The sequence below is a fragment of the Schistocerca americana genome, chromosome 6 (genome assembly GCF_021461395.2).
Source record: "Schistocerca americana isolate TAMUIC-IGC-003095 chromosome 6, iqSchAmer2.1, whole genome shotgun sequence".
NCBI lineage: Eukaryota > Metazoa > Arthropoda > Insecta > Orthoptera > Acrididae > Schistocerca > Schistocerca americana.
Genome location: NC_060124.1, coordinates 286,703,000 through 286,719,589, shown reverse-complemented (window position 1 = coordinate 286,719,589; position 16,590 = coordinate 286,703,000). Strand labels below are relative to the sequence as shown.

The 16,590-nt window shown below is 40.3% G+C and overlaps 1 protein-coding gene across 2 annotated transcripts in view; it reads right to left on the bottom strand.

Annotated features, from left to right (window-relative positions):
• LOC124619535 (sister chromatid cohesion protein DCC1) overlaps positions 1-16,590 on the bottom strand; it is a 105,868-nt gene that overhangs the window by 51,454 nt on the left and 37,824 nt on the right. Inside the window, exons 1-2 of one of the 2 annotated variants that reach the window (XM_047145996.1) lie at positions 11,435-11,493; positions 11,181-11,271 (exon numbers count right to left, since the gene is read on the bottom strand). The exons of the other annotated variant lie outside the window; for it this stretch is intronic. Of the exons in view, the coding sequence (XP_047001952.1) occupies positions 11,181-11,271; positions 11,435-11,487 (144 nt within the window). The 5' untranslated portion in view covers positions 11,488-11,493. Of the gene's footprint in view, positions 1-11,180; positions 11,272-11,434; positions 11,494-16,590 lie in introns of those variants that run through there. 2 annotated transcript variants of the gene reach the window in all.

The following is a 16,590-nucleotide window of genomic DNA, read 5'->3' as shown; positions in this document are numbered from 1 at the left end:
ATTTTCCTTCTGTACCAACCTATCTGCTACAATAAAAACTTCCAGTATCACAATGTAAAATTTCCTTTAACATGCTGTTAATGACAATGAAATCCTTCATTAAGATAAGTTTTTCAGTGCTTGAGATGAATCTCCCACTTAGCAATATCATAAAACATAACAAGAAACCTAAAATACATATCTGTTGTAGTTGTTGTGGTGGTGGTGGTCTTCAGTCTGAAGACTGGTTTTATGCAGCTCTCCATGCTACTGTATCCTGTGCAAGCCCCATTATCTCCAAGTAAGTACTGAAACCTACATCCTTCTGAATCTGCTAAGCTTATTCATCTCTTGGTCTCCCGCTATGGCTTTCACCCTCCACACTTCCCTCCAATACTAAATTGGTGATCCCTTGATGCCTCAGAATGTGTCCTACCAACGGAATCCTCCTCCTAGTCATTTTGTGCCACAAATTCCTCTTCTCGAACGTTTTATACAGTACCTCCTCATTAGTTACATGATCTGCGCATCTAATCTTCAGCATTCTTCTGTAGTACCACATTTTAAAAGCTTCTATTCTCTTCTTGCCTAAATGTTTATCAGCCATGTTTCATATACATACATCGCTACAACCCATACAAATGCTTTCAGAAAAGACTTCCTGACACTTAAATCTATACTCAACATTAACAAATTTCTCTTCTTCACAAATGCTTTCCTTGCCACTGGCAGTCTACATTTTATATCCTCTCTACTTCAACCATCCTCAGTTATTTTGCTACCCAAATAGCAAAATTCATTTACTCCTTTAAGTGTCTCATTTCCTAATCTAATTCCCTCAGCATCACCCGACTTAATTCGACTACATTCCATTATCCTCGTTTTACTTTTGTTGATGTTCGTCTTATATTCACCTTTCAAGACACCGTCTGTTCCGTTCAGCTGCTCTTTAAAGTCCTTTGCTGTCTCTGATAGAATTACAATGCCATCGGCAAACCTCAAGGTTTTTATTTCTTCTCCCTGGATTTTAATTCCTACTCCAAATTTTTGTTTTGTTTCTTTTACTGCTTGTTCAATGTACAGATTAAATGGCATAAGGGATAGACTACAGCCCTGTCTCACGCCCTCTCAACCACTGCTTCCTTTTCATGCCCCTCGACTCTTTTAACTGCAGTATGGTTTCTGTACAAATTGTAAATAGCCTTTTGCAGCCTGTATTTTACCCTTGCCATCTTCAGAATTTGAAAGAGAGTATTCCAGTCAACATTGTCAAAAGCTTTCTCTCAGCCTACAAATGCATAACCGTGGGTTTGCCTTTCCTTAACCTAGCTTCTAAGATAAGTTGTAGGGTCAGTATTACCTCATGTGTTTCTACATTTCTATAGAATCCAAACTGATCTTACCCAAGGTAGGCTTCAACCAGTTTTTCCATTTGTCTGTTAAGAATTTGTGATAGTATTATGCAAACATGACTTATTCAACTGATAATTCGGTAATTTTTACATCTGTCAGCACCTACTTTCATCATCATATCAAAGTTAAAAAAAGGTATAATTCTTAGCAAAAACTTTAATAATTAATCTCAAAAAAGCTATAAAAATGGATTTACTGGGATATTTCTGCAGATTGCAAAATAATATTAGGTAATTTTCAACAATGCTACAATTAATGCTACAATTCATTCATTCAGCCCATAATTTAAGCAATGGGAGTTTCAGGTTGGAATATCAACAGTAATAGAAAAAGAATAGATTGCTATTCGCTGTAAAGATGACCCACTGAATTGCTGACAGGCACAACAAAAAGACTGTAACACATTATATTTTCGGCCAAAGCATTCTTTGGGAAAGAAAACACTCACACATTCACACAAGCAAGCGCACCTCATGCACACATGACTGGTAGCTCTGAGTGGAGCCACTAATTTACTCATTCATACAGGATATCCCACAAATTCAGAAAACAATTCCAACAGTAACCAACATGCAAAATTATAACGAAACAGCAAAAGTGATTATTAAACTATTTACACAATTAATCAACATTACTCTACTAAAATCTACTTGTGCTTCAAAGAGGGATAACATAATCATATAGAAAAATGCAACCCGTAAAAAGTGTGCTGCTTCCTTGGTTATTCTAAGGCATTGCTGTTTATCTATTTCTGCTAACTTAATATGTACACAAGTACAATAATAACTGTCCACATACAATATTTATCTGTGTACTAAACAGTGAATGTCCAGTACAATGGACATTGATATTTATAAACAGTTTCAAATCCCCAAAACCCAGCTAGCAGATATACTGAAGGTTAAGTGGCAAAGGAGGTATATTTTAATTTAAGTTTCAACTCTTTAAGTATTTCCAATTTCTTACCTTATGTCTGTACAGCTTGTCCAAAAATTTGAAGCATATGTAGAATACTACTCTGAACCCTACAGAATCTACAATGAAATTATGAGTGTATTGTATTGTAGTTGTGTAAATTACAATTTGTCTGAAAATGTTATTTATGAGTATATTCTCATAACAAGACTTCATCAGATTATCAAGTGAAAAGTTGCACCATGGAGTAGGAGCAATGAAACAGTAATGGCCTTTTCAAATGTTTTGTTGCCTATCAGGACAGTCTGTTAACTGTAAATTGGACCATAATCAACTTTATGCTCTCATAACTCACTCCTTTCGCTGTCAGAGCGAGATTACATGGTGATTTATGGGACAAAGGACATACTGAAAAATGTATTGGTTATTGTTAGTTTTGCTGTCAAAGTAATCAGTTGTTAAAGAAAAATAAACAAGATACATAATGAGGAATTAGATGATTGTGAGATTGCTAATTATACCTAATTTCCTAAAAGTGTCTAAAAAAGAAATTCAGGATGTACACAACACATTACTATGTAAATTTTGAAATCATTTTGTCAACTTTAGCTGTTTATAAGTGTTCAAACAAATGTTCCAATAAAAGTAATCAATTTTTGAAAATATAATGTAATAGAATAGATAAAAAATCTACTCACCAAGCAGTGGCAGGTATTTCCTTCTCATACTGTATGGTAAGTCTCCCCTGACCCGGGGTTTTGGGTGACGTTTCCGATCTCTACCCTTTTCCTATCCTTCTCCAGTTCCTTTCCCTCCATCCCTCTTACTTCCCCTTCAGCCCTCCTGCTGGAAGAAGGAGCCACTGGCTCCGAAAGTTTGCAGAAGTAAAACTTTTTTTTTATACGTGTGTTCTCCTGCTGCCACTTGGTGAGTAGATTTTTTATCTATCCAATTATATTATATTGTCAAACAGATGTTTCTTAATTTTATCATCTACTTGAGCACAGTCAGCTGATTTTAGTGCATAGCTCTTTCACAAGTGCTTCAAAAATTAAAGCTCCATCTGCACTTCACAGGCACTGGAATAATGTGGGAATGTGGACAAAACTCTCCCATAGGGAATGCAGATGGAGTTATGATTTTTTACACACAGATAATTTTGGAGGTACAGCAACCCAAAGACTGTATTCTACTGGCAGAACACTTAGAAGAGGCAACAGATCCACTAAAGAGACTGTATACACTACACTTGTTTGCCCTCTGCTAGAGTATTGCTGTGTGGTATGGGATTATTACCACCTAGGGTTGACGGAGCATGTCAAAGTTCAAAGGAGGACAGCTCATTTTGTATTATCATGAAACAGGTGACAGAGTGTCAGATATGGCACGTAAGTTGAAATAACAATCATTAAATAAAAGGGATTTCTTTGGTGGGGTGAGATCTTTTCACGAAATTTGAATCTCCAACTTTCTCCACTGAATGCAAAAATATATTGTTGATGCTCACCTCCTTAAGGAAATATCATCATAAAAAGTAAGAGAAATCTGAGCTCATATGGAAAGATTTAAATGTCTGTTTTTAGCATGCACTGTTTCGGAGTGGAATGGTACAGAAATAGGGACGTTGTCTATGGACTCTCTGCCAGGCCACTCTTAAGTGTGAATTTCAGAGTAGTCATGTACTTGTAGAAGTAAATGAATTGATTGTGGCCACAAAATCAGCTGACAGTGAAAACTGTGCATTCAGTGCAGCTAGTCTTCACTCAGTGAGTGCTGCTGTCTTCAGACATAATTCAAAAGGCACGAGATCAATAACAACTGCAGATAAATGTTACAATTATAAATTGGGCATCGATGTTGTTGTCATCATCAGTTTGAAGACTGGTTTGATACAGCTTGTGAGGTCACAATTGCCGCATCTCTACTGATTCGCAAACAAACACAATCTCTGTGAGGTGAAACAATATGCAGCTTAGCATCTCTGGGCTCAACAATGAGTTTTACATTGGCCTGGTTTTGAGTGCGTGCCAGCATGACAGTAGTTAATTTGGAGTCTTTGATTGTGAACACTTATTCAGAGGAAGTATTCGATTGAAAGACAATTAGGGTACTGAATTTTATGACTATGTCTCGGCAGAAATTCAGAAGTAGGGGATGTCATCCAAGATTGAAGCATTCATGAAATTTACACTTTTATTAGAAAGCCATGGCATGCTTTTGTTCCTGTATTTCAGTAACAACTTTTGATGAAGCATATAATAAACTGATAGTGGCATCTCAATCATTATGTTTAATTAACTCCACCCAAGCAATTATCAAACAATACTAATAATGAAACAAAGGAGAGGACAATCAATGAAGTGAGTAACTAGAAGGGACATCACAACAGGTGACCAAGACATGACGGTGACTTCCTCGCTATCTTCGGAGACAGCACAACTACAGCAAATGGATAAAATGCAGCAGTCCAGCACAGTGGTGCGTCATTTTGCTAACAACAACATTTGAAAGGGGTAATATTTTGTTAACTATAAACTGTGAATAAATGTGACTTTTTGAAACAACAGGCTACCCTTAACAAGCACCAACAGTGAAGATACTACCACGAATATAGGAGACATCAGTATGCAGGACAATTCATCCACAAAGCTTGGGACCTTGGAAACTACAACACATAACTAAAATGGAAAATGACCCTGCCTCGAAACGTATGACAAACCACGTCCACAGCTCATGTGCAGTGTGTGGAGAGCAGCACCATCGTGTTGAAAATAAACATTGTTCTTATGTATATGTCACCATCGCAGCTGTGAATGCAAGAAAGTGTTAAGCATGTGAATGTAACATTCAGTGTGGACTGTCCCGATTGTACCATTTTCATTATATATATATATATATAAAAAAAAAGGGGGGGAGGGGGCAATGATGATAAAATTGCTAATTGCACATCATACCATCACATGCTTTGCACGAAGTGGTGTTTGTGAATGATGTGCTGATTCCCAGAATCCCTGTAATAGAAATTTTGCATTTTAACCTTCCCACTAAAATTAAATGAACCTCATCACTCATGATGCTTATTGCGTTTTCACTGTCTTGAAGCAGCACTTGCCTCTAGACAGCAAAGTCTTCTTGTTATTCATATACATGTTATATGCCGCAGATGAAATGTTAAATCTTTCTTCAAAATACCGTGCACTTGTTCGCTACTTAACATTAACTGACAAGTATGTCTTCTTGCAGACCACTCTGGCCTCCGCACCAATGCCTGTCTCACCATCTCGATGTTTTCTGGCCTCCTTGTATTATTCTTATGGCCAAGCAGCTGCTTCTTTACGATAATTCCTGTTGTCCTCAGACTGGGAACATACCTGAGAATTGCATTGTGGCTGGGAAAAGTACTTTGATGTCTATGGCTGAAATGAACATGAAAAAGCTGCTTCACTGCTGTGACCAGCTCAGCATTTCGAACATATGCTTCGCACAAAAAAATGCGTTACTCATAGAGTCAGATAGCCAGAGCCTTGCTGAATGCTCCCCCACTCCTAATCTCTTCGAAAACATCCAGTTCTCGTTGGTCACCCAGTATGGTGACCGCAGGAAAAATTACAATAGACAGTTGAGGTAGCCTTACAAATTCCAGGGGAATGACAATCATGAAGCTGCAAAATACTAACGCGAATTATTTACAGACGAATGGAAAAACTGGTAGAAGCCCACCTCGGGGAAGATCAGTTTGGATTCCGTAGAAATGTTGGAACACGTGAGGCAATACTGACCTTACGACTTATCTTAGAAGATAGATTAAGGAAAGGCAAACCTATGTTTCTAGCATTTGTAGACTTAGAGAAAGCTTTTGACAATGTTGACTGGAATACTCTCTTTCAAATTCTGAAGGTGGCAGGGGTAAAATACAGGGAGCGAAAGGCTATTTACAATTTGTACAGAAACCAGATGGCAGTTATAAGAGTCGAGGGACATGAAAGGGAAGCAGTGGTTGGGCAGGGAGGGAGACAGGGTCGTAGCCTCTCCCCGATGTTATTCAATCTGTATATTGAGCAAGCAGTAAAGGAAACGAAAGAAAAGTTCGGAATAGGTATTAAAATCCATGGAGAAGAAATAAAAACTTTAAGGTTCGCCGATGACATTGTAATTCTATCAGAGACAGCAAAGGACTTGGAAGAGCAGTTGAATGGAATGGACAGTGTCTTAAAAGGAGGATATAATATGAACGTCAAGAAAAGTAAAACGAGGATAATGGAATGTAGTTGAATTAAGTCGGGTGATGCTGAGGGAATTAGATTAGGAAATGAGACACTAAAAGTAGTAAAGGAGTTTTGCTATTTGGGGAGCAAAATAACTGATGATGGTCGAAGTAGAGAGGATATTAAATGTAAACTGGCAATGGCAAGGAAAGCGTTTCTGAAGAAGAGAAGTTTGTTAACATCGAGTATTGATTTAAGTGTCAGGAAGTCGTTTCTGAAAGTATTTGTATGGAGTGTTGTCATGTATGGAAGTGAAACATGGACGATAAATAGTTTAGACAAGAAGGGAATAGAAGCTTTCAAAATGTGGTGCTACAGAAGAATGCTGAATATTAGATGGGTAGATCACATAACTAATGAGGAGGTATTGAATAGAATTGGGGAGAAGAGGAGTTTGTGGCACAACTTGACCAGAAGAAGGGATCGGTTGGTAGGACATGTCCTGAGGCATCAAGGGATCACAAATTTAGTATTGGAAGGCAGCGTGGAGGGTAAAAATTGTAGAGGGAGACCAAGAAATGAATACACTAAGCAGATTCAGAAGGACGTAGGTTGCAGTAGGTACTGGGAGATGAAGAAACTTGCACAGGATAGAGTAGCATGGAGAGCTGCATCAAACCAGTCTCAGGACTGAAGACCACAACAACAACAACAACAACAACAACATGGTTGATTGCCACAATGTAGAATAAATGCTGATGCGTTTCTGTTTCGGGATTCACAGGAAAACTGATTTTAGTTTTGGCTGTGAGCCACTGAAACTGAATGTACAGACGCAGATATTCAAGCAAAATTAAACATGTACACAGAACTTGCTGAGATGATAAAGGAGGAGTTGAGAGATGTTGTTGTTGTTGTATCACCAAGATGTATTTTCACCCTGGACTAATGAAACAATCTGTTTGCAAATTAAAACATTACGAAGCATTTGTATAAAATGTTACTCTGTGCTGTTAGCCATGAAGCCTGCCATTTACCAAGAGATCCAGAGAACGCTAGATGCAGGAATCGCTAAGCATCAGAGAGTGACTAAAGCAGTCCCACCCCTGCAGTAATGAAGCAAAATGGGACTGTCATATTGCATTAGACATCAGAGCAATCAACAGGATGAGTCTTCCCTAAAGGGATCAAATCAGGAATTTAAAGGAATTGTTACAGTGATTTAATGGTGTCAAGTATTTGAGCAGTTTAGACCTCACAGACAGTCACCTGCAAACTTTGCTGTGCCCAGAGTGCCAAAAATAGTGTTTCTACCAATGCCGAGAGCTATCAAATTAAGAAAACCCCATTTGATTTGAATGTATTTTGTACTGCCTTTATGAGAGCATCTGATCAGTTTTTAGAGCAAGAACTACTTAAGTCAATTAGTGCCTATGTGGACGACATTGTAATTCGTTCACCGTCACGAGATGAACACCAACATCTTACACTATGTCATAAGTGCATAAACTTCGCAAAGTTGTGGTTTGGAAAGAAGCAAATTGTATTTCTTGGAAATGTGATTACCCAAAAAGGGATTGAACCTGATCCACAAAAGATAAGGCAACTGAGAACTCCTCAGCATACAAATATTTAGGATTCACTGGGTTTTACTGTTGTTTCCTCCCCAGACACAGCTCATCACCATCATCTGACCTACTGAAATTACTAAAGAAAAGTGCTGACCTGGGGAGAGAAGCAGCAGAAAGCTTTATTTTGTGTGTTCAAGAACTTCCTACATGGATGTAGTATATTTTATCCTCACTTACATGTGAACAGACCTGTTCTGGCAGCTCCAATGAGTTTAATTATATAATTGTTGTACCATATATACTGTTATTACATGTGGAGTGAGTGCCAAGATTTTGTATTACACTCTGTTCATTCCCCAAGGTAGCATTCATCTGCAATCCCCTTAACTGGCTTCACCAAAAGAGTGTTTAGTTAGCCTGCTCTGTAGATTGTCAACAAGTTTATCAATCCTTCAAGTAGTGTTTGTGCTCTGTTCCCAGTTGGGCTTCTTTTACACTGGGTAAACCTTTAACCTCACTGAAAGATGGTTGTCACTGAAGAGCCCATCACCTATGCATTGGAGGCACTTTCTGCCACACTGTGTAATTTTCACAAGTGGAAAAGGAGGTGCCAGTTATTTTCAGAGTTATAAAGTCTCATGTTTTCATGTATGGGGCAAGGTTCCCCTTAATCACCAACCACAAGCCACTAGCTTCCTTATCTGGCCTTCATTCCAAGCTGCATAATATCACTGCCTACCAATTCCAGAGGAGGACCACCTGTCTCAGTAGCTAGTGTTATGACATTTGTTACAGTTCCATCATCCAATGTGCCAATGTTGATGCACTATCATGGCTACTAATGGTGACCGATACGGAGTTTGATTGAAAGAGGCTCACAAGTTTGCACTAGATAATGTGTTGCAACAAACCCTGTTGAATTTTCCATTGGCAGAATGAAAGGTCACAATCGTCATTGCTGCTGACCCCCTTTTCCAGAAAATCTGTTTCGGCACGCCACATGGGTTGGCCGGAGTGCATCTCTTTGGATGCAGATGCAGTGCGGCATACGTTTTTTCTCCCACATGATGGACTCAGTGTTGTCCATGGGGTCCAATGCTGTTGACTGGTCATCCCCCGGTGTCGCACCTTCGAATACTCTAGTTGCTGCATGTGTCGCATAGCAGCATGACTTGTATAAAGGAATTATTGCAGTGTCATGTCTATTGGCCTGCAGTTTATCATGACATCGTATGTTTGGTGTGAGTTTGCAAGGATGTGCACAGAACCAGGCTGCACCACCGCACACATTGCAAGTCCTGGAGCACCCTTGGGACATGGAGCACGTCAATTTTTCTGGTTCACGTTTGGGCAGCATTTGGTTGTTGGTGGTTCACACACTGTCCAACATCCAGCACATTGTTACGCTGTCTTCCACATGTTGCCAGTTATTTTTGATAATGACACATCGCCCAGGACCCTTGTGTCCAATGGTGGTAAGTAATTGGTGTTGCAGGTGTTTGAGGACTTTTGCATTCGTAAAAGTGTGCAGCACCCGACCACCACTCCGTTTCACCCGACTTCTAACTTGGAGGTGGAGAGCTTCATGCACACATTCAAGATCCAAACGAAGAATACAGTGTCTGTCTCTTTCCTTGAAAATGTGTTGTTGGGTCTTCTGGCTATGTTCTTGGCAATGCCAGTCAGCAGCTGCAGTGCAGTGGAACATTTGTGTGATCACCAGCTGTGGGGTCTCCTGGATTTGTCGAACCCTGAGTCGCTTGCCACAGACACTAAGACCTGTTGCATTTTCCTCCCAGGGCTACTGTTTGCGCTAGAAAGATGGGTGGCCTGCAACATGGGTGGCTGCTGGGTGTTGTGTTTAGACCACTGTGACCCAATTTGTTTTCCTCCCAGGCCTACCATTTGGGCCTGGTCCTTTGGTCAGTGGCTGCCAGATGTCATGGTGGGCCGTAATGGTTGGCAGCTGTATGTGTTGGATGTTGGTGAGGAGCAGCCTACCCATCAAGCAAATCAGTTGTGCCCATGCTATGTTGGGACATCAATGACTACAGTCTTCTGTTCCACACACTGGCAGGATAAGTCACAATGTCGTTCTGGGTGGGGGCTCCCACTTGCTTCCCCTTTGCTGCCCTATCCACTGTCCTTCCTTTTCCTGCACCATTGGGCCCCAGTGAGGTTTGCACCTGCGCCTGCCGACGTGAAGCCCATAGATTTTGATCCCATCCTCTTCCTCCTTTGCCTAATCCCTGCTCCCAGCCAATGGACGTGGCTTTGCCTCCATTGCTTCTGGTCAATTTCTCTGGCAGCCACTCCAGATATGCGCTGATCTATGTTGCCTTTTCAGAAGGGGGACGGATTTAGTATCGCCACCAGTGGACATCACAATCGAGGCAGATGAGCTGGCCTGGGTAGCGCCTGGAAAAGTGTGGAAATCCAATGGAGGGTGCATGTGGGGCGGGAGACATGCTAATAGATATTTTTACCTGAGGGCTGCAGTGCTTGTGCTGAGTTCAACTACAATGGGCCTCACTTTACATACCATACTGAGTGTTGTTGCTGAATGCTCAGTCGACACAATAGGCACATATAAAAGAGCAGTATCCTGGCTTTTGGAAATAAAAGCTCTTTCCTCAGGAAGGTAAAAAAGGAAGAGCATGTCACTCAGCTCTCGGAATGAGAGGAATTCCATCTATTGTGGAGTCAAGGAGAGACAGCTCAATAGCCACTCATCCTAAGATCATTCTCATGCTGGAGTGTGAGTGAGCCGGCCTTCACTTTTAACCTTCCCCAACGTACCTCTCCCAAAGGTAGGAACTAGTAGTTCCAAACCTAGGGTAGCACCATGTATTTTTACATGTGCCTATGGCTAGTACTAATATTTCTGCTCCTGAATGTAATAAGTACTAGCTAGCAATTCTATCTCATAATTTTATATCAACAAATGATAGAGTGCTACTTGCCATGAAGACAACATGTCATCTTTATGGTGAGAAGCAGTCTATCTTTTCCTCATATTGTTCATAATTTTATAATTTTCTTGAGTGAATTTTTCTTTTCACACAAGAATTCTGAAATGTTCTTATAGGCTAATTACCTGTAGTACTAATTTTCTTGTGGAAATTTTATGTTTCATTTTAGAGCTGCCACATGTGCTGTAGCTGAGAAGAGGAAGTGGCCTGAAAAAGCTGAGCCAGCCAAAAACTTACACAACATGATAACCATTATCCACAAGTAAAAATACTAAGCAATACCATGTTAGCATTCACAGCATCTATGATAAAAATCATGAATAATTATTCTTTGATGTAAAAGGAATTGCAATTCATGTATTGTAGATAACGAGCTTACACTTGGAACTCTAATGAGCTATCGATTTTCTGTTGATTCTCCATCTGTGACATTTCAGTCTATGCAGTGTTTTCTGTAATTGTGAAATAGAAACAAAACAATCAACATATTTAATCAATAATTACACTAAGTAAATCTATATACTGTGCACAATAAATAATTTTGGAGGATTGTTATGCATGTTGGTGAAAGAAAAAGAATTACAACAAGTGGCAGAGATTAGAAGCATTCGATTCCCAGAGTAAAAATACGTATATGGTAAAAGTGTCTTCGAGTTTCATTTAATGTAGTTAAAAGTTTTGGAACATCATTAATTGAATATTAATGTAATGATATAGAGCTACAAAGAGGAAAAGGTAGAGAAGAGGTCACAAATAAAAAGAAATCTTTATAGTGAAAAGTAGAAAAAGTGTTTTGAAAACTTAATATTAGTGATACAATTTCTAGACCCACCATGTGTCAAAAAAGTAGAAAGAAGTGTTAATTCAGTATGAAACCAAATGCAAAACCAGCTAAATGAAAGAGAATCACCAAGTATATATGGCAAAATTATCACTGAAAGACAATTAGGAAACGCAACTCAAGAAGATTTAATTTTGACTACAGTAATTACCGATAAAAAGAATGATTTTGATCAAGCATATCAACTAGTCAAGATATGTTTAGGTGCAAAGACACAACAGACAGTGGCATCATCTCAATGTTAAATATTTCAAAATCCAGTTTTTCAACTTCCATGAAAGAGGTAGTTTACAAAACTTTGTTAGACCAATTCCACACCACTCTGAAACCATTACCAGGTAGGGTTAACAGATGAGAAAGAAGCAGCAAATTACGTCATGGGTTGATTTAGTAAGTACAAGAGCATCACGGAAGGGTGTAATGCTATACTACTGAAAGCATATGTTACAAGAATATTCAAGCAACATATTTTCTCCTACATACACACCATGACATTAATGGAGAAACCACCATACATACATAGGCTTACTGACTTGTCTTCCCTCACTCAATTGTCAAATCAAGCAAGAAATGGCGAAATGACAGTTACAGCCACAGAACTCTCGTCACACCCTGTACGGTTGCTTGTGGAGTATGACACAGCATATCATGTGCCCATGCAATCAACATACCTTATTCCATGTTTGGCTCTTCCCTGTCTGCCTCAAAAGGCATGTACCAACCAAACACAACAAACTGAGCATGTGGAGTATGAGAAAGAACTCTGGTTGGGTGTTGCCTGACCCCCTACTACTTGACTCACTGATAGGTCAAAGTTATTTTAAGTGAAGTACAGCAAATACGAAGCAGAAATCCTTAGCTACAAATGAGATGAAATCTACAGAAAACTGTATTACCGGTTAAGGTTCAACATACAATTGCTGAGAAGGTCATTAGAGACAGCACACAAGATCAAATGGACAAAGGTGGGAAAAGAAAATAACAGTCTCCTTTTCAAAGGAACAATACCTGCATTTACCTGAAACAGTTTAAAGAAACGAACAAAAACACAAAGGTAACCCCATCAGCCAGTTTCCTTTAGTGGGAGAGTTTTTCCACTTTGGTACTTTATTTGAAACTAGCTGTTACCCCACAGCCATGTTCGCATATGAGTAATTTTGTTATGATGAGTGATGGAAAGTAAAGCAAGCTATTGAACATTCAATAAAATCAGCTGCTGTCACTATGACGTGGCACGCATACAGTGTTCCTGCCGAATGGAGCCAGTACATGGATGGGCATAGACAGGTGCGGGCATCTATGCATTCTGCTGCTGAAGTAGCTTTACATTATACAGTGGGTGCATTATGCAAGAAATTTAATAATTTTTTAAATGTTGTTTATGTTCACTGTTTTCGATCCCCAACTTGACACTTCATATTCCTCCCCAGGATACACGCTACCTCCATACCAAATTTCACTGAAATTGGTTCAACAGTTTAGTAATCAAAACTTAACAGAGTTACTTTTGCATATATTGTATTATAGTATAGAGGTACGGATTAAACATGTTGAGAATTGTATAAGCATTGTATTCATTATGTTGAACCATTGTCGGAGAAGAAGCCGAATAGTGAATTGTGGATAGTTAACTGTAGCCGAGAACCACAGATCCTTCCAAGACGCATGTGCACAGCAAATGCTGAGCCATTGACAGCAGAACAGCTGAGCATCATAGAAACCTCACATGCCGAGTCTGTGGGCGAAATTAGCACTACAACTATGAGACAGGATCTTCTAGCTCGACTATCACCAGATCTCACTAAGGAACAACAGAAGAAGCTACTTGGCATTCTTCAGTTCTCTGAATGCTTCAATCCATAGGTGAAGAGCAAATTAGACAAATCGACAGTGAAGCACCGGATTAGCAGTGAAGACCACCAACCAATAAGCCACAGAGCATACCGAGTGTCAGCAAAGGAACGTCGAATAATGCACGACGAAGTAGAGAAAATAATGAAGAATGACATCATTCAGGCTTCGCAGAGCCCATGGTCGTCACCAGTGTTCTCATCAGGAAGAAGGATGGCAGTTGATGCTTTTGTGTTGATTACATGAAGCTTAATAAGATAACTAAAAAGGACGTTTACCCTCTTCCACGAATTAACGATACACTAGATTGTCTGAAGCGGGCTAAGTTTTTCTCAACCATGGACATGTACTCGGGATACTGGCAAATCGAAGTAGATGAGGCTGATCATGAGAAAACTGCATTCACCACCGCTGAGAGCCATTCTTAAAAGTCTCCAACAAGCTGGACTGAAACTTAATCCAAGAAAGTGTCTCTTTGGAGCAAAAGAAATCTGAATACTCTGGCACCTTGTGTCAAACGAAGGTGTGCATCCAATGCAGAAAAGGTGAGAGCTATAACAGAATTTCCTATTTCTGAAAGTATTAGAGATGTGAGAAGTTTCCTCGGATTGTGTTCTTATTACTGTCGTTTTATCAAAGACTTTTGTATCAAAGCCAGGCCATTCCAAGAGTTGTTAAAAGTTGATGCTAAATGTATCTATGGTTGTGCTCAACAAGATTCTTTTGATGTGCTGCAAAAAGCTCTGACGACTAACCCTGTGTTTGGCCTATTTTATGAGAGAGCACCTACAGAACTACACACAGATGCCAGTGGGTATGGGTTTGGTGCTGTTCTGGTGCAGATTTCGGATGGAAAAGAGAAGGTTATAGCCTATGCTTCCAGGACACTTACAAAAGCCGAGGGAAACTACTCAACTACAGAAAGAGAATGTCTTGCTGTGATCTGAGCCATGTGCAAATTTCGACAGTATCTCTATGGAAGGCCATTTACAGTTGTTACAAACCATCATTCACTTTGTTGGTTGACAGGTCGTAAGGATCCAACAGGACGACTTGCCAGATGGGCACTATATCTTCAAGAGTACGACATTACCATAGTGTACAAAAGTGGAAGAAAACACCAAGATGCCAACTGTCTCTCAAGAAACCCTGTGCAAGACCATCAAGACTTTGATGAAGATAGTGACTGTCTCGCTGCACTCCAGGATCTCTCTGCCGAGCAGAAGAAGGACGCCACGATATATCAAATTATGCTTGCCTTAAATCGGTCAGAGGATGTGAAAGGACAATTTAAGGTAGTTAATGGATTACTTTGCAGGAAAAACTTCGATCCATTTGGAAAGAGGTGGCTACCAGTGATTCCTACACACATGCCCTTAGATGTTCTACAGAAATTCCATGACACACCTGAGGCTGGACATTTAGGATTTATTAAGTCATACGATAGAATCTGCAACAGATTTTTCTGGTCAAGTTTATTTAGGAGTGTCCGTCGCTGTGTGTCACACTGTCGAGAGTGCCAGAGGAGAAAGGGGGTTCCTCAGAAACCACCTGGCCGACTCATACCAATTCCAACGCCTTTCCAGCGTGTTGGGATTGACCTCCTCGGACGATTTCCAACGTCTGCTAGTGGCAATAGATGGATTATTGTTTGCACTGATTATCTGACACGCTATGCCATTACAAAAGACGTGAAAATGGCCGAAGCATTCGAGGTACCTAAATTCATCGTAGAAGACACTGTATTAAAACATGGTGCCCCAAGGTCATTAATTACGGATTGAGGGAAAGTTTTTCTATAGAATCTTGTGACAGAGATAAACCGTCAGTGCAACATAAATCACATGACGACTGCCTAGCATCCACAAACTAACGGGCTTACTGAAAGCCTTAACAAGACCTGGGTCGATATGCTATCAACGTTCGTCAATGTTGAGCAGAGCAATTGGGATGAGGTGCAACCTTTCATGACATTTGCCTCTAACACCACCAAACAAGACACCACAGGATTTACGCCATTTTTCCTTGTGCATGGGTGTGAGGCGGCGACTACGATGGACACTGTGTTTCCATTACATCTTGATGACGTGGACGATGAGTACATCGGCCAGGTGTTAACCAGAGCTGAGGATGCTCGGCAGTTAGCTCGACTCCACATGCTGCAGGCTCAAGAAAATGATTGCCGAAGGTATAATGCGAGCCACTGCCCTGTTGTCTGCCAGCCTGGTGACTTCGTCTGGACCGTCACTCCTGTTCGGAAGGTTGGTCTCTCTGAGAAGCTCCTCAGGCACTACTATGAACCTTATAAGGTCGTAAGACAGTGACATGATGTTACTTATGAAGTTGAAGATTTGGACCCCAACACAAGACGAGGAAAGATCAGAGATACAGTCCATGTCCTTCAAATGAAGCCCTATAAGGATCCTGCAACCCAGGGTAAATTCGAAGCTCCAGCGACAGGCAACAAGCGGAAAGGTAACGAAGAACATAGCGGCAAGGGAAGTTCTAAGAAGATCACCGCCAGCGCGAGCATCAGTCATCGGGAGTCGGAGTATGCAGGACCGATGACTCGTTACCGGACTAGAAGGACATAACGCCGAGGCACTGTTCTCTTAAGGAGGGAGCAATGTCGTAGAAGAAGCCGAGTACCACGGTCGCCGTAGTGTAGTGTTTATGATACTAGATTGTTGCATGGAGGACCGTGAGTTCAAAACTCACCTGAACTGAAAAATTTTAATTTCTATATTTGGTTCGAGTACATACTAGAAGTATCCACAAATGGCAAGAATCACTGTACTGGAATGTTCTGTAGCTGTATCAAGGTGTATACACAGACAAGGAAA